This window comes from Dromaius novaehollandiae, chromosome 5 (assembly GCF_036370855.1).
Source record: "Dromaius novaehollandiae isolate bDroNov1 chromosome 5, bDroNov1.hap1, whole genome shotgun sequence".
NCBI classification, from domain to species: Eukaryota; Metazoa; Chordata; class Aves; order Casuariiformes; family Dromaiidae; genus Dromaius; species Dromaius novaehollandiae.
In genome coordinates, this window is record NC_088102.1 from 38593952 (window position 1) to 38620108 (window position 26157).

Consider the following 26157-nt stretch of genomic DNA (forward strand, 5'->3'; position numbering starts at 1 on the left):
CCTATTGCTGACTGCCACAACAATCAGCATCAACTGTTCACTGCTCTTTTAAATGTGTCCTACGAATGACTAATATCAGAGGAAATAGAATTTTAAGACTGAAATCGGAAGATATCTGCTAATTCTTGCACAATTTTTTGTAGTTCTGGACAATTTATCTGAATTTTGCTCTGTCCGATTTTCCATCTTCTTTTATACATTCCAGAGTTATTGAGATGTTCAACAACATATGTGGGACATCCCATTTCTACAGTGTCAAAAGGCCATAAATACAGACAACAAACCGACAATCCAGCTATTATACAATTATCCAGAAAGCCTTGTATTACCTGATCTGGGCATAGCATTCCAAAGTGCATTTTGCATTTTCATAGTTTTCCTGGTTTACATATCAATTCATGAAAAGATTTAAGTACCCACCTAATCCCTTATACTTTGCTTGACTTAAATTATTGCTTACATTTATAACAGCTCAGTTGGAGGCAGCGTTGAGCAGGACATAGTTTTCTCACGGGGTTTTCTTATAGTCTTTCTTCCTCCTGATCACACTGAGTCTCCTCCTCAGCACACCATTCACTTCCTGGGCAACACACTCCTCTGAAGAGAGGTTAGAGATGCTGCAAATCCTTTGTGGATTAGACTGTTTCTTAAGGATAAATCAAGTTTGGTCTGATGCACCAGTGCTATGAGAAAGGCTATTGGAATATGTGAGTGAAGGACTGGAAGTCTTTTTAGTAGCTCCTGCCTACATTTATTCTTGCCAAAACTTAGGGCATGATATGGCTGAAATAAAATAACCCAAAGGCTTTTGGATACTGTTAGGCGTCCCACTTTCTTCTAGGCCTTCCTCAAGTACTGATGTAAGCAAATTGGTCTACTGTCATTTTCAGTTACTTTGTTTTGTTCTCTTGATTTTATTCTAACAGTCAGTAAGTCTATTATTTGTCTAATGCCCAGACAGATAACGTCCCCTCTCCCCAGTGTATGTTAGATATTGATGACTCCAACAGAGGTAGTTAGACCTTTGTTCAGAAATAGCTGGAAGTAATCAGCCATCTAGTAATTAGCCAAGAAATACGGTGTGGTTGAAAGATGAAGCTGAAATCCTGTTCACCTGCTTAATGGGTTTCAGAGATTTATTTTAAGTCTCAAAATGACCCATCAGTGTTTTGAAAGAGTAAACCCATTTTGCATGGCTTCCTTTGAAGGTTACCAAGTAATAAAGAAACCTGTTCTTGTTATTCTTAAAAAAAAAAAAAAGAAAAGAAAAGAAAAAACCCACAGTTTTACACTTTTAGTATTTCACATGCTTTGAGTGACAACAAACTGAATAACAAAGGAATAATTACAGTAGTTTAACATGGTAGAAATTACGTACTTAACACTGTCTTACAGAAGGCCTCAGGTGTTAGGATCTGCTTCATACGTTGACTAGGATACCTTATTCGTCCTCAAAACTTTTTGGCAATTGATTGGGGTCCATCAATTTGTGCCTCTCGGAGCAGAGCTGCACTATTCATTGCACTAATCTCCACATTTGGAGCATCAGTTCCCATGAATGCCTTTGTATTGCCAGGTCCAGACCCTGCTCAGCCTACTTTGTGCAGTCATGTCTTTTGTTTTTAGCAATTACTAAACAAAGAGGTATTTAACTGTTGCCTTATTTAGCTCAAAAAGAAGTGTAGTATTAGAACCACTAGTTTCAATAGGGTTTAATGCAGCCCATATGAAAAAGTCAGGGCCTTTTTCTTCCACTGATTCAAATTTGAAGAAAACAGATATGTTCAAACAAAAAAATCCAGGGAAAAGGAAGGGGTTCAGATAGTCATTTCAAGGCATCAAGGTAGGATGTGGAAGTTATTTTGGAGAAACCTGTTTTAGTGTGTTCGCAAATTCAGGCAACTGTTACTGTAATTGCTTGCTCTTGGTTTGTAATGTGAAAGTTGTCTTTGCAATTGAAAAGGTAGATATATGCTTTTGAAAAAGAGAAATAAGATTTGAGAGGAAAATATCCAGTTACAATGAAAAAAGTTTCATCTTAACATTCTGCTCGAACCAGTCCCATTTGATCCTTCTCTATCGTACAAAATAGGGTAGCTGTAAGGTCTTGATGCTAGAGCCTCCCGAACGTGTGATACAGCGGATGTCACGTGTTACCTCTGAGTACCTGCACTAGGCTAAGCTGTAGCTACCCTGAGTTCACTGCCATGTGCTATCGAGAGCCCGCTCTGCTCTTGCTCATGTAGAGAGGAAAAAGCTCACAATTCTCTGGTTTTCACCTGCACAAAGTTTTCTGGAAAGAAAATGGAGAGCGGGAGAGACTTCCGGCTTTGCCATTCTTCTCACAGCCCTTTAGCCAGACGCACAAGAGTATGTGCAGGCACACACACACGCGGCTTAATGCTCTTGTGCACACGTGCATTGACGTGCCTTAGAGTAAGTTGCACTCCTCTGGTTTAGTGGCTGCTAGCAGAACAGGAAGCAGGGCCTGTTGGGAGGATTTATTTTAAGAATCTGTTGTACGATTTTGGTTCCTTTCGGCTGTAGCGTTCGTTGTCAGCATATGGCTGTTCTCTGGGGGATATTCTGAATTAGCTGTATGGCAGTCATTGTTGTTTCTCATTTGCCTTGTTGTGCTCCAAAGCTAAATGTGATTTCGCAGCGCTCTGATGGTCTCTCAGATCGAGGTCCCTGGATGTTGATTTCAGATCATAACCAACATTAGTTCACCCTGGCTGCTGCCAAACCTATTCCACTTTATTTAAAACTATTTCTGCTAGTGTAGTAGTGTGCCAGTATTTTACCCTGAAATGTATGTTTTTCAGTGGGCTTCTGCATACACAATGCTCTGGGGAAACTATGGGCAGAAGCTGCCGTACAAGGTGTACATTTGCTCACGGTCTTAAAATAGCTTTATGAACAACAGAGTAATACAGAGGAGCATCTTGTAATATGCTGGATTTTTTTTACAGAAATACCATTAGGATGATCTTTACAATCATTGCAATACTTTACCTATGACATTTCTTGCACTTTTAAAAATCAGATGGCTTTATTATTTACAGGGCTTCAAGCAGTGAAGTTGTCCTTAGCCTGAGAGTTTTGCTGTCAGTCTCCCTAGCGGCTGTTGGGGAACAAGCCATGAGTTGTTCTTTATCACTACTACCTGATGAGTATGGAATAATGAAATCTGAGTTATTTCTCTTTGCTCCTAGCCTGTTGGTGGGCATAGGTGTAGAGCCTCAAGCAAAATGGGGGTGAAGAAAGAAGTTATCAGATTCATCCATCAGCAATTTGCAAGGAAACCAAGATGGCTCACTCACATTTTCCAGAGGTTGGATGCATCAGTCATTCAAGATCTCGTGCTAAGCAGCACTTACCTGTGGGTCTTTTGTGTCCAAGGCTTCCAAACAATATAGGCTTCCTAGCATGGCTCAAATTCACTTAGTCCTCATGTGTTCTTGCCTGCAGCATTTTCCACAGGTGTCTGCTAATATTATCAGGTTATTTGTTTCTCTTCCTTAGTTACTGCTTATATAAAATCTGTCTCACACTGTTCAAAGAGATATGGGCTGGTCAGTAAAGGAGAAATTGTAGAACAGTTGGCTCTGTTAGTAAAGCTCTGAGAATCCAGTTGTGCTGGTTTTCTGAGTGTACTTAACTTTTTGCTTTGATACTGTGGATCCTGTACAGTATACATCCATGAAGGATGAATACAAAAGCAGAATATTGGTTCTAGCCGAAAACTTCAGATGCTTATCATCTGTTATCTGAATTTCACATTCTTGCAAAACTGGGCTTGAGATTCCACAGAAAAGTTTTCTTTTGAGATTTTTGCTTTGATTTAGGTTGGATCTATCCAGAAAACATCTTCTGGCATATTACTTGAATTTTCAGTTTTTTCTCCATCAGAATATAAAATTCCTGAAGTTCTGAGCCAGCACAAGAAAATGAAATAAGATGGAAAAATATCATGTAGACAATTTTACATGTTATCAGAGGTGTAGCGTTCAGATTTTCACCAAATTTTAAACAAAAGTTTGAGGTGGCTCTGATGTCATCCAAAGTGATTCATCCACTTCTCATTGTCTCCCAGATGAGTGAATCACTCTGTATATTGCCAAGACACACCATCAACATACACAGAGCAAGGTACACTAGAAAACATACTGTCCTGAGGTCTTCCATGCAAGTGCCAACTAGCATACTTTCCTGGTTTACTAGGTAGTCTACTTTTAATTTCTTCTATCTAGAGAAGGGTGAGGCTGAGAGGCAAGCTAGTTTGTTAGAAGAGTAAGTTTATTTCCTGATATCAAGCACCATAATGGAGAAGATTATTTTCTCCTTCTGAAGATTATTTTCTCCTTCCTCCTAAGTCCTCTGGCTCTTCTGCTTTTCCCCACATATTGCTTGGCAATATCCACTGGAGGAGAAGGTGCTATTTGGGACAGAACCTTATTCTTACCACCACCACCCCCCGCCTTTTTTTCTTTTTTCTTTTTTGTACTAGACAAGAAAACTACATCATTAGAGGAATAAAAATCAAGTTTGTATTTCTACATCCGTTTTCCTCCCCAATCTTTTTATCTGTTGATTTGACTGATTTGCAGCCCTTCCTTCCCCCCTTGCTGTTAACTAATGGACTTTGGTATGAAGCCAGCCTTTCAGTGCACACCACCGTGCCAACGAGAGTGTGTGCAGCTATTTTGTCTGCTTTGGAGCGTTACAGATGCAGCCAGAGCTAGAACAATTCCTGTATTGATCCTGGGCTTGTCAGTTAATCCGTCATAAGGCATGGGAATCCTAGCCCCTTCCACATCTGCTTGCATAACTGCAGGGGGAAAACCAATTCTCTGAAGCTCTCACCAGGAAAAAAGAAAGCAAAGAGTAATGGGAGCTTGCTGGGAGTCGGAGCTGTAAGCTGCTGGGCTGGAGGGCCATGAGATTGCCTACCTGCTCCACCCTTTCCCCCCCTCTCCTTTTCATCCTCCTTCAGGTCAGCAGGATCAGGTTTATGTTAGCGAACCATGAAGCTTATCAAATAAATGCTGCAGCAGCAGGTGTTTGGCTGTCTCCACAGGCCAAGTCTAACAAGGTTGATATTGTGTCTGTGGCCAAAGTAATGCAGTAATTGCTTTCTGGGTTTGGAACCCCCAAGAGGTTTCTGGGAACCAGTTAGAAAAACAAATGTTACTAAGAGCAGGGATTTTTTTAAAAGAACAGTAGTCCTCTCTGTGCCAGAAGGAGAGCACAGGCCTTTCAAGTGCAGCATCTAGCATAGTGCCCAGTTTCCCTTTAACTTGCCTCATGTTATGGGGTCGGGGACAGAGGCAATGTGCTTGAGTCTGGTGGTTCACATCTGGAGGGGCAAGCTTATTTTGGCTCAAAGGGACGTGTGGAATTGCAGCTGTTTTCTTTAAAGACATTAATACAGTACCACAAGAAGAAAGAGCCTAGGGTTGGGGGGGAGTTGAGTGTTTGCAATTCCAGCTATGTATTTCAGTTTGACTTACAAATCAGGAGTTACATAGCATAGCTTTCCCACCGCAATATGTTTGTTGCTTTTGAGCATTTCTCTTGTGAGGCCTGAATGCAGAAACTGAGTTTTTGGCAATAATGCAGTCTAGTTTCAACAGAAGAAGAATGTGATTTCAGAAAAGAGCTCTCCTCTGCCATTCCCCTTTATCTTAAGTAATCTGAGGCTAATTCAGGGGAAAGTTAAAACAGGTCTGTACAATGATGGTATTTTGAGGCCTCAATCATCTTCTTCATTCTTTCTGAAAGATTAAAGGATATTGATCATTTAGGCCAATTTTTCCCCCTAAAGCTGATCATTACTCATGGTAATGTCTATTATAACAATGTCATTTAAAACAGGTTTAACAATTAAAAAAATTTCCTGAAACACTGGGAATTTCTTCTGCTTTGTGCTTGTCCAGGAGACCCGATTTTGAAAGTGACAGGAGGAATAAAGCAGAAGTGACTAGACCTTCACAGGATTGCACGTGAGATTTGAACCTTTAAATTTTATTTAAAATTGCCTATAAAATTCTTACTACTTCTAAGAAATTCTTTAGACATTTTTTTCTGCATTCAAAGCAAGCTACAAAGCAATGGCTAGTCCATGGTAGTCAGTGGTGATGAGGAAATCTAGTGTCTGGCAATGATTTCTGATTTCTACTCTGTACATTAAGCTCTATCTTTGTATGTTACCTTGTGTTTTGGAGTCTTGGTGCTCAGGTGACAATCCAAAGATACCATCCCATTTGTTCTTCAGCCTGCTGTGGGCAGTGGCATGTTGCTATTGACCACAGGCAGAAGTTGTTGCATCCCCAAAGTTTTCCTCCTGGTCTCTTGCTACAGTTTTTCCTGGTTCCTCAAACAGAGGGTAATAGCATCTCCTAATGTGGCCAAGACAGTGGTTATAAAGCTCCTTAGCCATGAAATTGTCTAACTTGCCAGTGGTGGTGGTGAAAAAGTATAAAGCCTAGTACTTTAATTTGTGACACAGTTGCACAGTATAGACAATTTTGTTTAACATGATGCTTTCATTTGACTTTTTATTTATATTGCCAAGTGATTTGTGCATTTTTTTAGAAGGACACACAAAATAGTTTAATTTGGTTATTTTTTTTCATCATATATTTTGCAAACATTCAGGAATGACATCATTTGGAGGAAGTGATACTGCAAAATTTGACATAATTGGTTATCTGTACTGAACTTTCAAGATTCTGGGTGGAGATGAGGGCCTGTATATATTTTCTTTTTTTGAAAAATGCCACTATTAGCTATAATAAATCATGTATATTTATTATGAATACTGGAGAAGAGTGGAATAGCAAGAATCCATTCAGGACTGAGGTATGAGGTGGGGTTGTATGAGATTGTTAAAAAGTGGCTGAGGCACGTCATGATTGCTGTTGCCATGGTAGAACTGCATGTGAGAACCTCACACATGACTTATCACTGTGTACCTGAGTGTAACCAGACATGAACCAGAATATATTTATGCTGTTAATATGGCAGCTGTGATTTTTTTTTTTTTAACTTTTTCATTAGAAGAATGTGCCAGCTTGTGTGTGTGTGTGTGTGTGTGTGTGTGTTCTGGCAGTGGAAAGCTGGAAGCGCTTACAGTTTCCATATGAAAGCAAGAACATGCCCTCTCTAGGCCCAAAACAATTATGTAAGTACCTTGTAAAGCTCAAGTAATGACGGCAAAGAAGAAAACAAGTGGCAGCAGATTATGCCAAGGCATTTTATATACTGTGATGTTTTGTGCAGTGGTCTGGAAAGAAGCAGAAGAGACCTTTTCATTGATTGGAAACAATCTTTATTGCTGGTCAAGTTCATTGCTGTCAAGAGGATGATTACTTAAATATTAAAAAGCATCTTTTACTCCCATGGCACAAAACTGATTCAAAGAATTGACCTGATATATCAACAGTTAAATGGCTCGTTAGATTAGATGAGAGAGTTGGAATGTATTTGATGTTAATAAACATCCCTGTGTACCATATGAAATCTCTTTTTCATCTGAAGTCTAACTAAATGTGTTACCCTAGTATAGGATGTCATCTGTGTGTTCTGTAGAAATATCTGAAGGTTAAGGGCTTGGCTTGGATGTTACTTTTGTTTTTACTACTATTTTTTTCCAGTAGAAAAAAGGTGGTATTGGCAAGAAAGAAATGAAACCATATTGAAGTTTTCAGGAGTTGGTAACAAGCAACAGGGTTCTCACCTCATAGTCAGTTTATGTTTAAATCTGGGCTATATCAGGAAAGGTAAAATGGGACTCTGCTAACCAATGTGAAGAAAGTTCACTTCATTTCATTCTCTGTAATGGAGCAGATCATTCCTGGCCTTGTAACCTAGAAACTGCCAGCATAAGTGAAGTTACCTGGACCCCTGCAAGGACTCTTCTCTAAAAGAAAATACCTAATGTTGTCATCTGTCATCAGCTGCCAAAAACAAGTTAATGGTATGGTCCAGTTTGCAGGATGCTAAAAGCAAGGAATTTGCTTTAGCAAATTTATCACTGAAATTAAATCACTTTTTTTTTTTCATGGACTAAGAAGTTATATGACTCTATGGCCCAGTTTCATCAACTTTTTTTCTGTAGCCCATTTCTACTCAAACTGTTTTATGGACAAAACAGGAATTAATATATCCAAAATTATTCTTAAGCCCTTATTACACCATGCGTTTTCTGACCCAGCAAGGACTTGGATCTCAGAGCAATGTACATGGCAGGAAAGTGATCCCAGCCTTTCCATGTATTGTCTGAGCCTGCTGAAAGCTACTATGGAAACACATCAGAGCAATAGTGATGCTGCTGCTGAAGATGGCCTCAGAGTTTCCAATGGGACTCCTTAAAAAAAAAACAAAACACTTTTTTAATGCACTGCTATTAAATTGAACATGAGCATTGGTATTTTTTTAAGATGTCATTTTGCTTTTCATGGCGTTTTATGCGCCTGTGATGAGTAACAATAGCCTTTGATCAGTTCCTAATGTGATGTATGCACATATTTTGTATTTGTTTGGAGCCAGTCCTAATCTGAATCCGAAGTATGTATACAGGCTGCCTAAAGAGAGTTTCTCTTCTTTTTGGGCAGCATTATGTATACAAGCTTTTAAGCATGATTTGAACACTCAGTGTTGCTTGAACAACTTGTCGTACCCATCCCAAATGTTTTTGTGTTCTGAACATGGGCAAATTTTTTTCAGTGACCTGCTTTCAATTTGTGATAAAATGGGTCCTTGACAAGTTTATCATGTACTCATTTCAAATGCTCATATATTCCGAAAGGTGAGTCTGAGGCAACAGTTGAAGCTGCTTACTAAAACGTGCAGATACAAACTCTTCTAGCAGAATTCACTGGGGACTCTCTCTTTGAACAGCTGTTTGTACCGAGTTGCTCCTTGCCACCCACAGGCAGCTGGCTGCCATTGTGATAAAAAGTCTCTGCAGATGATGAGACAATTTTAGGAAAAATATATCAGCAGAAAGTAAGTAGTACTCTGGCCTTTATGTAGGTTTGGCTTTGGGTATGCATACAAAATTGTATGGTGCTTACTTACAGTGTGAGACCCAGTCTGACTTTGAGTTCCTGTACTTGAAAAAAATCAAATGGAGTTCCAGAAAGTTCTAGCCAGAAGGGTGAAAGAAACTTCCCTGTTGATTTTTTTTGGAGTGTGAGCCATCTTATAAAAGAGGTTCATGCTATGAATGCTAAATAAATAAGGCTTTTGAGATCAGTTATCTTTTCTGTGCTAGTTTTTGAGGAAATTGCCAGAATATTAAAATATAAATATTTATCAGTCTCTATTGGTAAGATACACATAAATAAAACATTTCATCACATTTTTTAGAACAGTGGCTCTTAGGCCACTGTTAAAATTCCTGTCTGCCAGTCATTTGCTATGTTGGAAGTCTGATCCTGTACAAATACAGCTGGAGTAGCCTGTTTCCCTTCTTGGTAATCAGTGAAGCCGCTGAGGATCTGAACCCTCCCTTGCGTTTACAGGACGTTTGCTAACCAGAGCAGAAGGAGTCAGGAAGCCACCCAGCTGAAGTGTCCCTTCCACACTCCCAGCCACCATAGCAAGTAATTTTGTAGGGAAGCAGTAGTTTCTCCATTTGAAACTTCAGAGGGGATATTAGGCAAGATGAGTGGAATACCTTTTAGTTAGATATACCAGTCAAGCAAGGCAGGATCAGAAATGAAGAGGAAGGTTACTCAAGGGGTATCAAAGGGTATACCTTTGGTCAGGGGAGAGTGGTTTGGGAAACTAAAGGTAGGAATGGCAGAGACGGGTCTTTTAAAATGTTTCCATGAGACAGGATAGAAAGAAAGCAAATGCAGAAGGCTGAAGGAAAGAAGTGAACTGTAAGGGAGAAAGAATTAAAATGAGAGTACCCAAACTGAAAAGCCATCAGGGAGACAGAACTATCAGGGAAACTCCAAAGGGTGGGGAATAGAAAACTGGAATTAGGAGGGGACCTTAAAAAGCAAGTCAAGCTTAAAGCTTTGTCCATGCTGCCAAAAAATCTATTTTGCTCAATTTTGGCTAAGCAGGATAAACATTTTTTCTGGCATGTATAGGTGGTGGCCAAAATGTGTTTGTTACAAGTAGGTTGAAAAAAGTATTTTCAAAGATGATTTTGCCTAGTCTAGTGAATTGTGCTAAATCATGTTTTTATTTTGAGTCAAAAAAATTTGGCCCTGCCTAAACAGGCCAAGCACTAAGGCAGACCAGACCCAGTTGGATTTAACAGCTGTTTTTAAATTCTGTGGTTTTAGCTGTGTGGATGTGGTTTAACTGCAACATCCCATTCCTAGAGCTCACAGGGAAGGAGCACCTTCAGGTACCGTTCTGCAGCTCTGCTAAACATCAGGAAAGGCCTAAAGAAGGAAGATTCAGAACTTAATAATCTTGATATCTGTAGTGTAAAATCACACACACAAAAAAAGCCTGCAGCAGACACACCACAAAGAAACTGAAAAGGACGCAGTTAGTAAGAGTGTGCTTGTTCTACAACAGCATGCTGTGTGTTTGGCTCCATTTTGTACAACTGAACTGGGGCTGTGTCCTGAGATAAGGGGGGGGGAAAGGGGCTGAATATTGCCTTTGTCTTTGTCTGGTTTCACAACAGTTTGTTAATTGCTTGGAGTTGGCCTAAACTGTGTTGCCTGTTAAGTGTTTTCAAGGAACGGTTGTACTAGGTGAGGATCACCAGGGTACAGAAGCTTTGACTGTGGCCTCATGAGACAGTAGTCAGGTTTCAGGTTTTAGTGATACTTATCTTTACAATTTATGGCCACCAGCAGTTGGCTGACTGAAGGCCCTGTCTCTGCATCAGTTCTGGTTCTCATCTAACAACACAGTGAGCTGACTAAGGGAGCTAATCCGTCCGCAATCTATTCACTTTACACTTCTGGGTCAGCTTTTAGCCACTTTAGTTCCTTGAACTGTCTTGTTGATGCATAAGACAAGCTCTAGTGCAAGAGAAGCAGCAAGACCGTGGATGAAAGGGAGGTGGAGGAGAGCACAGGACCACATCTTTTTCCAGCCATTCACAGTTAGAGCAGTTTGGCTCCAATGCCAAACCTGATCTTCAGAAACCCTGTGGGACAATGGAGTAAAGCTTTCGGTATCAGGAAGGTTCATCTTCAGCTGCAGGTGTTATAGTGGGGCAAAAGGGTGGCAGCATAATTCTAACAAAAGCTAAATGTTCCCACTTTTTTCTATGAAACAGACAGCTCCAGGGTTTTTTGAAAGCTCTTAAAAGCTCTTAGAAGACCTCTTTGTGGATTTTACGTAATGTAAAAATTCAGTGCCGAACCCAACAGGGCCTAAGAAGTACCTTTTGTTCAATCTCATCATGATTCACTTCAGTAAATAACTTAATAAGGGGGCATCTTATTAAGTGGGGATCAGGGACATCTACAGGATATCTCTTTACTTGATTATCTATTTTCACTGAATTTCTGTGACCTCACGTATGTTTGAGAACCCCTGTCCTTATCACATTTGGTTGTAAGCAGTCACTGGTTTAAAAGGTTATGCATTGAGATACAGAATATGATTGCAAAAGTCTCATCTGTGTAAAAAAAAAAAAAAAAAGATAAAAAACCCTCTATATAAACAGTGTTAGGAGGAAGATGACATAACTGCATTGTTTGACTTCTAGTGATTGCAAACACGATTTTAACATTTCTTCCCTCAAGCATTGTCTAAATACCCAACTGTTTCCATTCAGCAGAATGTTGCAGTTTGAACCTGTTTATTTTAGTTCAGCTGACAAAAGACTGGACTCATAAATGCTGATCTAACTCTTTTTATGTCAGTTCCAGTGCATGCAGAAGACCTGATAATAAGGACCTGCTAAACTGACTTTGGCCATTAGAAATGTGACCTATATCTCTAGTCCCAAGACCACTTTTGAGTTTCACAGGGCTCCACAGGATGGTGGGAAGTTATTTTTGGATAGCCAGCTAAAGGCATCTTTCGTCTTACCACCGTTTTCTCTGGCATGCCTCCATTGATACGTAATTGGAGGAACAGTGGTGAATTGAGCCACTGACAGTCTGAGTATCTAAAGATCCTTATATTGTTATTGTTTGTTCTGAGGTAGCATTTATGACCCCTATTTGCTATCCAGAGCCCCACAAAGTAAGGCACTGTGTACATGCACAGAATAAAAAGATGGCCCTTGCCCTTGCTGGCTTCAAATATAGTTTAAGGTTCATCCAGCAGCCTGGTATGTAAAACTGGACACCAAAACTCTTAGCCAACAAAATCATGAGCCATTTGAAAACAAACTCAGCTTAGAAAGACCAGATGAATCGCCATGTAAATATTGTCCTATTGTACACTGGAAACATTTCTGACTTGGTTCATTGATAAGTTTTGAGGACCAAAATCATGTGGCAAAAGGGCTAATCCAACATCCAGTGTTTCCTAAGTGATCATAAATGTGATCACACTTCTTACGGGCTCCCAGAAAGGGAAAGTGTATTTTTAAATTGATGTATTGGCAAACAGTAAGGGCAGATGGGGAAAACCAAGGAGAGCATGTTTAGTTGCAGAAAGCGCCCAGAACCATAGAATACCAGTGCTTTATGAAAAAGTGCTACAAACAATTTGAGAAGTCCATTTTTCCTACAGGATTTTTCTAGCCATAAGCCATGTTCAGTAGATGAACAGTGACCAACAGCCTTTGCCAGACCAAAGAGAAAAGGGAAAAAAAGACTTTGCGCTTAAGTTGTTGTGGGTCTTTTTGGACTTGCAGTAGTTTTGCAAAGTGGTGTTCACAGTCATACCTAGTGTTTTCAGCAGTATCCCTGACGATACCCCGTCAGTAACAGGATCTTTAAGTCTCTGAGAGGAGAGGAAAACTGTTGGGTTTTTTTCTTGATTTTTTTTTTTAACCAACTAGCAGAGGATATGCTGAGCTAAAATAGAAATAGCAAGGTCAGGTCAGGGCAAGGCCCTGCATTTCATTAGCCAGGCCTGGCTAGAAGTGATTAAATATGTACAAGAGGCTTTGAATAGATCCAGAGAGGGAGGCTGACATTGTGGAATACAGAAAAATCATTCTTTGGTGCTGCCAGCTGACCAAATACAAAATGGGACTTAATTAGAGAGATAAAAGGAATTTATTTTAATTATTTTAATTTTGGAGAAGAGGAAGGGATTTTTTTCTTCTATTGAGTGTTCTGTAGCAATGAGAGAAGAGGGTCTGAACAAAAAACCTGAGCCTGGTTTAAAAGGATCCAGGTAGCCTCGAGGTATATGTTGACCTAGACTGCAGTTCTCATGAGTGTCACTTGATCAAGACCCAGTAAAAAGAAAAATTGTATCGGTGATGGAATCCGGGCCCTGTTAAATTTTGGAGGCGCTTCGGTTTGAAACTGAAGACCTTGTGAGCCCATTGCAACGTCTGTTTCATTAGACATATTAGGGGGAGAATTTGAAAAGAATGGAGCTTGGAAGGAAAATAAAGTATTGTGTCAAGTGGCGCTTTGGCTGCCCAGCTTGAGTTTGCTGTTGGGCTTGCTTGACTGAACTGACGTTTTATAGCTGTATGGTATTCTTGTATAACGATTGCATTGTTACATGGGCACTTAGGCACTGAATAAGCACTGCGTGTTATCCTGTTCCATAGAAAGTACCAGATAAACTGGTAGAAACAAGAATACATTTAAATTTGTCCAGAGCACCACACAAAATGTCTTTGCAAAACTCTGAGGGTTATTTTCTTAGACCAGCCCTAGAAATCTAGATCTCAGCTCTGTGCCTCTTCTGAAAGATGATTCCTCCAGCAGCATAGCAGTCCTCAGTGTCATGCTGGAACGTCAATTCAGTCAGCTATAGATTTCTGTGCACTCATTCTTTGCATGAATCCAACTTAAAAAATTGTGAAAGATTGGATATCGTTATGTTACTGCAGTCTCTGTGCCTGGGCACTAATATATTTAAAGGCTAGAATAAAAGTATTTCAGTCATACTGGTTCTAGTTACCTAAATATTGAATGTTTTCCTCTGATGCAGTATGTCTTGACTATGTAAGATTTTTTTCCTTGAATAGCTTCAATCTTCTTTGCTCCATTACAGTAAATACACCTTATAAAAATCTTTTGCTCTTCTGAAACTCATTTGACAGTGGAGATGACACTAATGGTCGGTTCACTGGCAGAGGAATATGGTTTGATTTATATGTTTTCTTGCTAATGAAAGATGTCAGATTGACAGCCCTGGGAACAGAAATACTCAGATAATTGCCCAAACATGCAGCATACTGCAAACTTTGCCAACCTTTCACAGTGATTGTATCTTGATCCTTGAGAGTGAGAACATATTTACGCTTTCAGAGGGCATTCAGTGGTGAACCCAACAGGGCCTAAGAAGTACTTTTTGTTTTATCTCATCATGATTCACTAGGGTAAATAATGACCATGAATTTTGTCTGTATAAAGCTAGCCTGATGATAATAGCTTGGAGTCAGAATTAACAAGAGCTAGATTTCAAGCTATGATAACTTTATCCTGAAAGGTTGCAGATCCCGTTTTCAATCCCATGAGCAAACACTTGGCCCCAATTTTTATATCTAGTCCAGTTGTTCCTCCACTAGTAATGATCAGCTGTGGGGCTAGAAGTTCAGATTGCGCATTCTTAGAGATTTCTTAGTGCTGATATAAATTTAGTCTCTGAGACTTGGTTAGAAGCAGTCAATAGATGTTGTCAATAGAGGGTTGTTGAATCAACACTGCTGTTCCCATGTGCCCATCACTATGAGTTCTAACTGCTGGCTGATTGTGAAACTTCTCGTGCTCTGACCCTTCCCACATCTGCTCTTCTCCTCCTTTGTAAATTTGCTCTCTTCTTTTTCTCTCATCCATTCACTTCTCCATTTCCCTTCCTATTCTCTCCATCCACTCCTCCTCCATTTTTTCTCCCCTGCTTTTGCCAGTTCCAGTCCTCCTGTATGTCCTCATTGCTACTTCTGTCCACTTTCTTACATTACATTTTTTCCTTCATCTGCCTGCAGATTTTTTGCATTTATTCATCTCCCCACTGCTTCCTATCACATTCTCCTCCTTGTCACATGGGATAAACAGTGGTATTATGGTGATAGAGATGCTATTAGGAGCATTTTTTTAAACTATCCCTTACCATTCCTCTTGCTTGTCCTTGTAGTTTTTTTGTTACCAATCGCCTTAATGACAACTTAATTAATTTAACAGATTTTATTCTTTTCTTTCCTTTTCATTAGGAATCTAGGAAAAGGAGGGGAGGTGATAGAGATGTACTTCTTTGTCCTTTTCTCCTCCCCCAAAGCCAAGGCAGTTTGACTGTGGCCTTTTCCTTTGCATAAAGAATTCTGAAGGGGTAGAGGCCCTGCCTTGAAGAACTTGGCTTTTTCTTTCCTTGAGGTTTTCTTCCAGGCCCTTTTTTTAAGTGAATGGAGAGCAGTGATTTTTCTTATATCGCCAGCATTCTTTTCTTTCCCTCCTCCCCTCAGTGCAGTCACGTCCCTAATTAATTGAATTCCCTACTAGACCTTTTGTGAGTCATTTCAATTACCCATTAGTGAAGCAGCTTGGGATTTCTGCTGTGTTTTCACTCATCTTCCTGGAATTTCTCTTCTCCTCCCTCCCCCCCTTCCCCTTTTAGTCACTCTGGTCTGTGAAAAGCATTAGATGGACTTTAGTGCCGAGTGCCTATATTGTTTGCAGGCCCAGCTGCATACTTCTACACACTGCCTTGTGCGTCACAGCTATTCATCTTGTTTTGTACTTGGCTCTGCTGCAGATGCTGTAAATATGGTAATTTTAGATTCCCTGATTGGAAAGGGTTGCAGGGCGGGTCTAGTGGCAAGAACACTGTTTGATTTACACTAGTTCATTCCGGTTTCACAGAGTTTGGGGGTTTAAGGATACAGCCAAAATTAAAAATGTTTTTTTATGTGCAATTTCTTCGTAGGATTAGGAGATTGACCAACGTCATGTTAGCTCTGTGCAAAAGTGCTGCCCCAGAAATTCTAGGGAGACTACGAAGACACAAAACATGAGCAGGAGATACCACCTCAGATTATGTATGATGTCTTCACTCATGGATAGCTGCAGAATGTATATATATCTGAAAACTGCAAACATGAAAAAGGTCTAAGACATGGATCTCTAATAAGCAAATCTTGAATTTCAGAGAAATGCTATCAGTACTGAAGCACTGTGGACATGAGAATCTGTGAATAAAATCTGAGGAGCAGCTTATTTCTAGGAGATTTTCGAAATACTGTGTAGGACTATAACAGGTAACATGCATTACATTTCTGAGGAATAGGAGATGACTTTGGGCAGTGATAAAGCCAGCCTGCAAAAATTATGAAGGGTGCAGTGACTGCCTGAAATTTGATGTCCAGAGAATCACATTTCTATTCTGAAATTGAATTTGTACAGCACAAAAAGCCTGCGTACTCAAGGTAATTCTCAAGTGATACAGACAGGCAAACAGCATCACTGGGACCCACTAGAAACTTGCCCCACATGTCCCAAGTTACAGAAGTAATTTACAATGCTGAAGTTATTATGATAGTTTCATATTATTATGATACTTGGCTCTGTGAGGTTAGAGTATTTCATGAGAGATCTGACTTTTGATAATCAGACCGTTGTGAGAAGCTTCTTTCGCAGAGCTTCCCAGGGGGATTTCCCATTTGTTGAACTGACAGGAAGTGAATTTATGAGGGTTCCCTGGACATCGGTATTGTCATAGGTATTTTTTTCTTCTAGCTCTTTATCCGGTCAAAGGAGAGAGGAGAGGAATAGTGTGAAAACGCTGCTCAATACAGACTCATTGGGACATTTGTAAGAGGCCTGCTGGGAATTGTTTTACCTTTTATGTGTTGGAATCTTTGACCTCTGGTAAGCAGCAGTAGATTTCAGGGGTTCATTAGATGACTCTGGAGTTCTGCTAGTTCACAGGGTTACATTATTCAAGTCTAAGCCAAGACACTGAAAAAGAGATAAATAGAGCTACTGAAAAGTCCCATACATGAGTCCCCTTTTTCTTCATGGGACATGCAGCAGCAGGGCCCATATGTGAAGTATCATGTCATGGCAACACCTTTTTAGCTATCTCTCATCTTGCTGTATTTTCTTGCATACATACCGTTGCTAGCATCGTGTTATAAACTTTTATAATTTGGCAGGTATTACATCTTTTTGTCAGTGCGTATAAATAAATCTACAACTTCTGAAAAACACGGTCTTTTGTGGGACTGTTTTGGGCTTTCAGGGTTCTGGGGTATAAAACTCCTTACAACTTGATAGATTCCCACTTATGGGTTATTTTGATTACTCTATCTCTTCTGAGAAAGCATCAAGAAAAATATTGATTGTGTTGTAGTGAGAGGGTTTTCTATCTCTAGTTCTGTTTTGATACAAAACCCTCAAGATTTAGAATTTCACATCCTTTACAGTGCTTAAGAGCAGATGATAAAGATGGTTTGAATTTCCCTTTTCTCAGGACTATCCGAGTGACTGGTTCAAACTCTGTAGAAGTAACACATGCTAAAGATTGATCTAGCATATGCCCATTTATAGCAGTTCTGTAACAGCAGAACTGCTGCTTCTCTCCTCAACTATGTATCAGTTTTTATGCTCCAGATGAGGTGTGCTGTTCGGAAAGGGAGTAAAACTTATTTATATGGCTATATAATACTAAAGTTATGGAAGCACAGTTGTAAGATGTAAATAGATAACTAAATATCATCTGCCCAATCTTTTTCATTGTGTGCTGGCTAATTACTTGCTGGTTTTGAGGTCGAAAAGGTCTTTTCGATGTGATTTGCGAGAAGAAAGGGAAGGGTACCAGTGTGTCAACCCAAGAAGAGTGTTCAGCCATAAGGTTTTAAATTTCTCTGTGCCGTGTATGAGTGTACAAGTTAGTCCTCAGAGCTGTAGAGCTGAGGACAGGATACCCCATGGTTAAGTGAGCAAGTAGGGAGAAAGATGAGTGTTCAGGTTAGTGAAGGGTGTAAGGGAGATCAAGGAGAAAAGAATTAATAAGTAGGGGGCATCAGGGAAAGAAATGATATAACTGTAACAACAGGGAAGATAAAAGACCTTAGTAGCTGTATTATTTTTGGAAGAAAAGATCAGATATAGATAATTGGAGAGATCACAGAAGAAGAGCTGGTTAATAAAGACAAGTTAAATGCATAGCTCTTTGGGTGATATGTTGCAGGGCCTGAGATCAAATCAGGTTAGATATATTATCAGTTTAAGTGAGCACATGCATATAAAATATATGCTCAAAAATATTTTGCAAAGCCTGGACTCATTACTGCGTAGTGCAGAGAATTCTCAGTTCTTCCTGGCGTAGCGTCTTTCAGGTACTGCTCAATATTCTGTTTTGTTCCCAAATTTGTTTGCTTGAATACTACCATCAACCCCACCGCTGGCTGTTCCTGGCTCTGAGTTGCTCAGAAACAGATTTCAGGAGTTCAGGCTTCATTTACATACCACTTGGAAGTAGCTTGGGATGTAACCTCACCGGGTGAGCCCATTACCTAATTTTGTCCTTCCCCTCCTTATTCTTGCATTGCCATTTAATGCATGAGAAGGATGTTGATAAGTGCCTTGCCCAGTGTCCTGAAAGTGGGTTAGTATCTGAGCCAATTTGATCAAGAATTTGTGAGGTCCCAATCCTGTATCTAATCCTTTTACAGAACAGATGTCTAATCTAGTCCAGTCCATCTGTTGGGTTGCAAATGGTAGATTATATTGCATATATGAAAAGAGTATTATCATACAGTGCATTTAACAGGGCATGGAGTTCACAGGGAGAAAATGGAAAAGGCTTCCTTGAGCTGATCCCCTTCCTCCCAGATAACTTGTAAACAACTATTTCTGTAAAAACTGAAGTATTAATCCCCCCCCTTTTTTTTTTATCTAAGCAACTTGATGACAAAGGTACAGCTTAGTCATCCATTTCTTCCTGGTGTTTGTGTTTGATTTTGCAGTCAGTCAGTCAGTACCTGGGGTGAGCCAGTTTGCATTCCCCTCTCTGTCCATTATGTTGTGTGCTTAGAGGGGTTTGTGGGGGCTATCCTGCCTGGCTCCCGTGAGATCCCACAGCTGCTGAAGGATAGAGTGTATGACCCCACCCACATTCTCTTCCTTACCTCCAGCCCCCCCAACCCCAATCATCTGAGAAGGTTAAACTGAAAGCAACATCTATGATGGCAAAGGTCCAAGTCTGAAATGTGTCCATTGTATGTGTTCAGTTCAAAAACAACATATCAAGGCGAGTGCAGTCTTTACAAGTAGCACCCCTGGGCCTTCTTTTATTCCAAAGCAGAGATATTTACCCAAGGAAAAGAGGGAAGTGACGGGGTAACAGAGTACACATGTTGTGAAAATATGCAGGCAGAAACTGAAGAAAAAATAACATTCTGCCACAAGTAGCTGCCTTGTTCCTTAACTTTTTTTTTCCTTAAGATTAGAACCAGCCATTTCTTGTGCTCTTTCAAGCACCTTCTGTGGTTTCCTGACAGCTGGCTGAAGGGGATTGAAACCTGGCTTGAAAAATGGGCCATGGGTCATGTTATTTTCAAGAGAGAAGAAGCAAAAATTCCCATATTAGTCAAAATTCACAGGGTTATTTTTTAGATTTTTTTTTCAGAAAATCAATAGTGAGTATTTTAATGTGTAACTTTAGTTTAAAGTGATTAATAAAGAACAACTACAGAATCAGCTCGTCACTTCTATTTCCTCTGATTGATTTATAATGGCAGACAATATTTAGTGTGGAGTTACAATCTGTCTTCTTACTCCAGAGTGTGAGAAGAAAATTGTTTGGCTTAATACAAGACTGCCGCATTTTTGTGGAAGTATTTTGTCATTTTTTGATGATATGATAACACTTCTCTTGCAAAACCTGTTGCACTAACAGAAAGATGAGCCTGCATAAGAGCCTCCAAGCGGATATTCTTGCTTCTGGCTCTGCTGAGCCAGAGTTGACAATACCAATACATTCCCAACTTTATGTTCAAGCAAATGGTTTCTGTTGGGAGTTATAAACTTTTCTGTTCTTTTGTTCTTTGGAGAACAAATTCTTTTCTTTTTTTCACCAATTTATTTTATTTTTTTAAGAGAATACTTATTTTACAGAAGTGCTGACTCATTTAACCTGCATTTTAGGAAGCGAGGCCTCCTCTTGGGAACAGGGTTGGCTGCCCCTGTAGTAAAAGGGCGCAGCCCACAAAGGTAGTGCTGTCAGCTGGGTTTGAGCAAAGAAAGCAAACGAAAGCAGATGCAGGCCCAGAGGTGCAAGAGCAGAATGCCAGCAGGAGGCAGCAAGTTGAGAACTCCAACTCTTGTACCCTACTGTATGGAGAGAGCCAAGAAGTCCAGCTGCCTGTGCAGGGTGAGGAAAATGGAAGTGTTGGTTTAATATCCCTGGAAATTAGGCTCTTGAATGAACAAACAAACAAAAAAACCCAGAACAATCACAGCTCAGACAGTGGCAGAGCAGGCTTGGAGCAGTACAAGAGCAATGGGAATGAAGTGTCTGCATGGATGGGTAGCTAGTACTGCATCTGACCAGAAGGACCAGAACTCCACATCAGCAATGCAGGTGTGCAGGCATCATGCTCCTTTAGCCCCTCCAGGAGTCTCACAGAGCAACTTTCTTCTGTTTACCTTAATAATGTACTACGATCCTTTCTGTGGGAGAACTAGATTTGGGTCAAAGGAAAGTACCACCTGTATGGCCCGGTCCATCCTTAACACTTCAGGAGACTCATTTAATGGCAGTTGTAATTACAGGTTTTGTGATGTGAGTAACTACTCACTAAGAATTGGGAATGGAAGCTCATTCTATGCAGTTCACTGAACAGAGTGTTTTTTACGGATAAATCAGATGAGAATGGTCATCCATTCTTAATCACAATTAACTCTTTTACGATGAGTACAGCATGATCTAATGGATGGAAGATGTTGATGGAAACTAGGAACTCCTTAGTAAGGAGTGACAGTGGATAACATCGGTAAACACTTTCAGCTAGTAGTTAATCATACTGAACTACTTTGTGAAAAAGTTGTGGGGTAATTGGTATTTGCAAAATGTTTGGAAGATACCAATTTCCATATTACTGCCAATTATTTGTGACAGTGCATCATATTGCACTGTGTTAAATTAACTAAACAGATGAATGATTGGTCTCTTCAAACCTCCGCACATCCATACTACAAATGATGAAAGTCCACTCATAAAAGATGAAACTAATTCAACCAAATTTTCTTATCACTGAGTTGCACTAATTTAATTGAAGCTCTGCCCTTCATTACTGATTTGGCTTACTGTGTCCAATATATTTATAAACAAGATTTATAAATACAAAGTTTATAAAATGATAGAGTCTGCTGTCATAACCTATCTGTATTTGCAGGAGGGATTTCTGCACCAGAATTACAGAAGTCATTGTGAAAGGGTACGTTTTGTAGTCTTCAGCTGTAGAATGGGCCCTTTTAGTGGTATTAACTCTCCCACATTCCCACCTGAAAGTTGGCTTGGATTCTGGAAGTAGTGTTGAGTGCCAAAACGGATTGCTGCTACAGTGCGACCAGTTTTCACCTGTCCTTTGTATACTAAGGCATTAATGAAAGAATACTTCTTGGTATGGTCTAATGGGCTGAACAAGATAGTGCAGTTCAAGGCTTTGCTAGGCAGTAGCTCAGCTACGCTATAGAATTGTTTTGCAGAGCTCAGCAAACCACTTTAACATCTGTGAAATACCTTCCCTGTCAAAAAATGGGCATAAGCAAATTACCACTTTGTAGGCTTCGTTGCTCATAAGCAGTTTGCAGAAACTTAATACAGTTTTTGAAATCACTAGCTAGTCTTAACTGTAATGTTACTTACTAGAAAAAATTGGTCTCCCAGTTTTTGTATGATTGAGTATAGTAGCAATAGCCCTGTTTTCCATATGACATACTGTACTCACTATTGTTTGAAATGGCCAACAGAATACTTCACTGTAACATTTTCCTTCTTTACTGGTTTGTATGTTTTCCAGCACTGATTTTTTTTTCTTTCCTGTTTATCTAAAGTCGCTGAAGGAAAAGGACACATTGCGTCAAGGCTGATAGGACAAGAATTAGACCTACTCTATATGCTGGTTGTATTCAGGACTACAAGCACTTCCTTTCTCCTCCCCCGTGCCCACAGCTCTACTCTATTCTTTTGAGCAGGCAGGAAACCACGATTTAAAAGCCTTCCACTCTGTGAAGTGCTGGGAGACCACGGTTCTTGCAAATTTCTTTACAACGCATGTTCCTGAGCCTGAAGAAAATAGGTACAAGGATAGTGAGGACGTAGAGTTTCATACTGCCCACATTTGAGATAGTGTGTTTGTCCTGGGAATAATAGCACAGGAATACAAGGTTTGTTGTTGTTATTTGGCACTTGGGATCAGTTGCATCAATTTAAAACTTAGGCTAGGGTTTGTGCAGAGCCAAATTCTCATGTGACTGAGTCTTGCTGCATACCTGTTTGCTTCTGGGTGATAGGTATATAATAGAAGAATTTGCCCTCCTGGAGTTGCAAAGCGCTTGTTAATACACAGAAATCCCACCAGTTTAATTTAAATCAGTTTAACAGATTTAGTTAAACTGGTACCCGTTACTATTCTGTTGACTAGTCAGTCTCTCTTAAACCAAAACAGAAGTGCTTACACAAGGGTTTGCAGTAGTTTACGTAAATCATATTAAAACTGTACATTTAGTTAAACCAGTGCAATTTTCACATGTAAACAAGAAATCAGTCGAAAGTTGTGGACAGTCCCGGCCAAAGGGTGTTGCTGAGCCCAGCTACTTCTCATTGCCCTCTGCCTGCCACCTCCAACCGCTTAGCCATGGAAGGGGTTCGTGCGTACGCTCCCCAGTGTGCTTCTGGAAGAAAAGAAAAGCTGCATTAGCTCAAACCACTCATTTGAACTGATGTGACAAATCCTGCCTGAAGTGGATTAGGGAGTGCGCACAGCGACTGTTGGGCCGACTCTGCTGCAGAGACAGCAGTCTTTCGCAGGGTGGCAGTTACAAGCAGCTGGAGGGCAGCAATATCTCAGACTAAGACAGCTGTTTGGAAAGTTGAGCATCTGTCCATGGCCTAACGTGTGTAAGCTAGGTTGCCTTCAACCAGCTAATACACATTTTACTGATTCCTAAAGAATTCAAAGCTTATTTAATTTACAAGTCAAGGAGCAGACAACTTAAATGCACTGCTTTGTCAATATTTAGTGTTGTCACACATCAGGAGATTTGTTCACTATAAATCTATTTCTGTTTCCCAGTTAGCGCAGAATAGTCAGCAGATTTCGATACTATACCCTAAGTGATTCCATTTACCATTTCTCTTCCTAGTAGTTTACTGTCTGTAATTCTCATTCTGGGATACCTTTGCACAGTGAATTTTTTCAGCTTCACTGGTCATTTGTTTTTGCCTTGTTTGCCACTGCTGACCAAAAACAGGTTGTGATTTCCTTCACTTGCCTTCAGTGGGAAGGGGTGGAGTGAGGTCCAGCTGCCTCTGTTGTAGCAAGGAAAATCTTTTATGAATATCTAAAAAAGAACTTCAGCATTAAAAACAAACATGTAGGAGCTCATGGGCTAGATTCAGAAGCAATCTGCAAAGTGGATGAAATAATATTTTCCTGCATCTTCCTAGGGTTCAGTTCCATAGCAGTTTAAACTTATCAGAGTCTGCTGTGCTCCTAACTCATACAGCTCCCAGCTATGTGTTTCCCTCTCCTCTTGTACTGGCACTTTTCTGACCTGAATAGCTCCATGAAGTGGCTTAAACTGGCTGAAAACCAATCCGCTGGGATTTTTTTAGGCAGCTCAGCTAAGACTGGTTGAAGTTGCCATGGATCTGCATCCTTAGATCCCCATTCATCGATTCCTGTGAGCTTTCCTGTTACATAAGGGAGCGTTGGTTGGTGCTGTTTCCTGGACAATTTCTGAATTCAGTGGCCTGTGCTTCATAGTTGATATACAAACGGAATTCTCCATGAAGAAGAGGCAGCATACATTCTTAAACCGTTTTAAAGAGTGTCCTAAGTTAATTGCTATACAGGCTGTTTAACATCAAAAAAGGTTTGATTTCGCTGGGATAATACAAAACTGCAGGCTAATACTAGGCATTTTTCTGTATAAGTCTGGGCCTACTTTCTCTCTTTGGTCCGGATAGTGGACATACTATAGATGACTGTATAGCAGCATACGTGTTCAGGACAAGACCTCACACTTCTAGAAAATTACCAGTGAGGACTGGCACCCTTGTCATTGGTGTCAGCAGAGAAGCCCCAGGCCGAACAGTCAGAGACTGCACACGTGTCCTGCCCCAGCCTTCTGCCGTCCGATTCAGTGGCCACACATCGACAGAGAGCGGGGCAGCTTGTGCCACTGCTCTTCCACAATGCATGTTTTGTAGTTAGGGAGATCGTGATCCCAGTATTGTTAGGGCTTTTTACTTTTCATCAACACTAAACTAATTCCCAGGCAGAACAGAATTAGAAAGGTTTGCTCAAGTAATCCCGGTTTGTTTTTGTTTTGTTTTCTTGGTCTATTGAGTAATCCTTGGCAAAAGAAGAGCCCTGAGAAGTGAGTGGAAGGCTATGGCTGTAAGCACAGAGGCACGTATCTTTACCCCTGCAAAGCTGGAAAGCATTTACAACAAAGGCCTTGTAGACACATGAAGGCCCAGGCAGTGGCCTCCAAAGTAAATTCACTGGTGAGGACCAGTACAGACATTTGCATGGACTTGCCCCGCTATCCAGGCAGCAGGGGACATCTGGGTATATGCATGTGTCTTAAGTGATCTCTTAAGGAATTTAAAGTTCTTTTGGACTTGTTTGGTCATTCTGTCATTTGCTATTACTGTCACTATATCACTGATGGAAAAACAGTTTATCACAGGCAAAGCAGTACCTTGATTTTTACAGTTGTCTCATACCTTCCATTATAAAATCTTGCTTTCAACTAATTATAATTTGCCATACTATTTGGCCCAAAAATGTTTATATCAGGGACCTGCTTGTGGATGGGTTTTGATGGAATCTTTCCTCAAGAAGTTTGACAGCTCTGAGTATTGAGTTGGGAAAAAAGATACTGTCTTGCAAGTGATTTAAAAACAACTCATTTTAAGAAGCTCTGTTGGCTCCATTTTTGGAGTGCAAATTGCACGTTACTGATGGATTAATGGGCCATTAGGAGAAAGAAAAAGGAAAATTTTTTATTTTCATATGAAAATACACACAGATAATGATACTCTACACGTGCTCTAAATTCTGCCTAACTGTGCTCCAGCGCAAGATTGAGTCCATCTTCTTATGAAATTATCTTTTCTAGCCTTTAGGAAGTGTTATGTCACTGGAAGGTGGTATTTGGGAGCAGGAAGTTGAGTTGTCTCCCCCTGTTCCTAGTACTCCTTCGGGCATTTTGAAGAAACAAGATTGCAAAGCAGGCAAGAGGAGTGCCCAGACAGTGATGGGCTAGGAAACCTTTGAAGCAGAGGAGTACAGGAGTGGCAGCTATAAGGAGGTTAAGATTTGAGGTGGTAAAAGAAGGAGGACCATATAGGGAGATATGGCTAAGAAGGCTCCATCTCCAGACCTTAAATTTACACTGAGATTTTTAGATTTCACCGTTCTGCTGTTATCTAGCAATTGGCTGACAAAGTACTTATTTCATTCCCCTCTTGCCTTTAGAAAGAACACCATGGCTCCTATTTGTGTAAGCAGTTAAAAGTATGCATCTTAGATCTAAAGCTATCTGAACCCTAAAAATGTCAGTGTTCTTCTGTGATGGGATGTTGAAAGGGAGGGCAACAATTAAATTTGCTGTTCCATTAATCATTAATGATTGAGAAAGAAAGACTCAAACCTGGTATTTTGGCTTTAGGATTTTCGATCTAATACGGGAACTCAGTAAAGGCAATTGTGCAAAAAATGCCATATATAGCAATAAGTCCAAATCCTGATGTCTTTTCATTGATGGGCCCCTTCTGTGGAAACACTAAGGGCTTCTCATTTATGAATTCTCTGAAAAAAGTAATTCAGTAGTTCAAGTCCAGAGCAAGAAA

The 26157-nt window shown here is 40.2% G+C and overlaps 1 protein-coding gene across 15 annotated transcripts in view; it reads left to right on the plus strand.

The window, feature by feature from the left end:
• The window catches only part of RAD51B (RAD51 paralog B), a 411492-nt gene that overhangs the window by 296681 nt on the left and 88654 nt on the right, over positions 1-26157 (plus strand). For 2 of the 15 annotated variants that reach the window (XR_010389391.1, XM_026095730.2), the window contains exon 12: positions 5940-6005. The exons of the other annotated variants lie outside the window; for them this stretch is intronic. Coding sequence is in view for 1 of the 2 variants with exons in the window: in XM_026095730.2 (XP_025951515.1) it covers positions 5940-5983 (44 nt within the window). In the remaining variant the exon portion in view is untranslated. The remainder of the gene's footprint in view (positions 1-5939; positions 6006-26157) is intronic. 15 annotated transcript variants of the gene reach the window in all.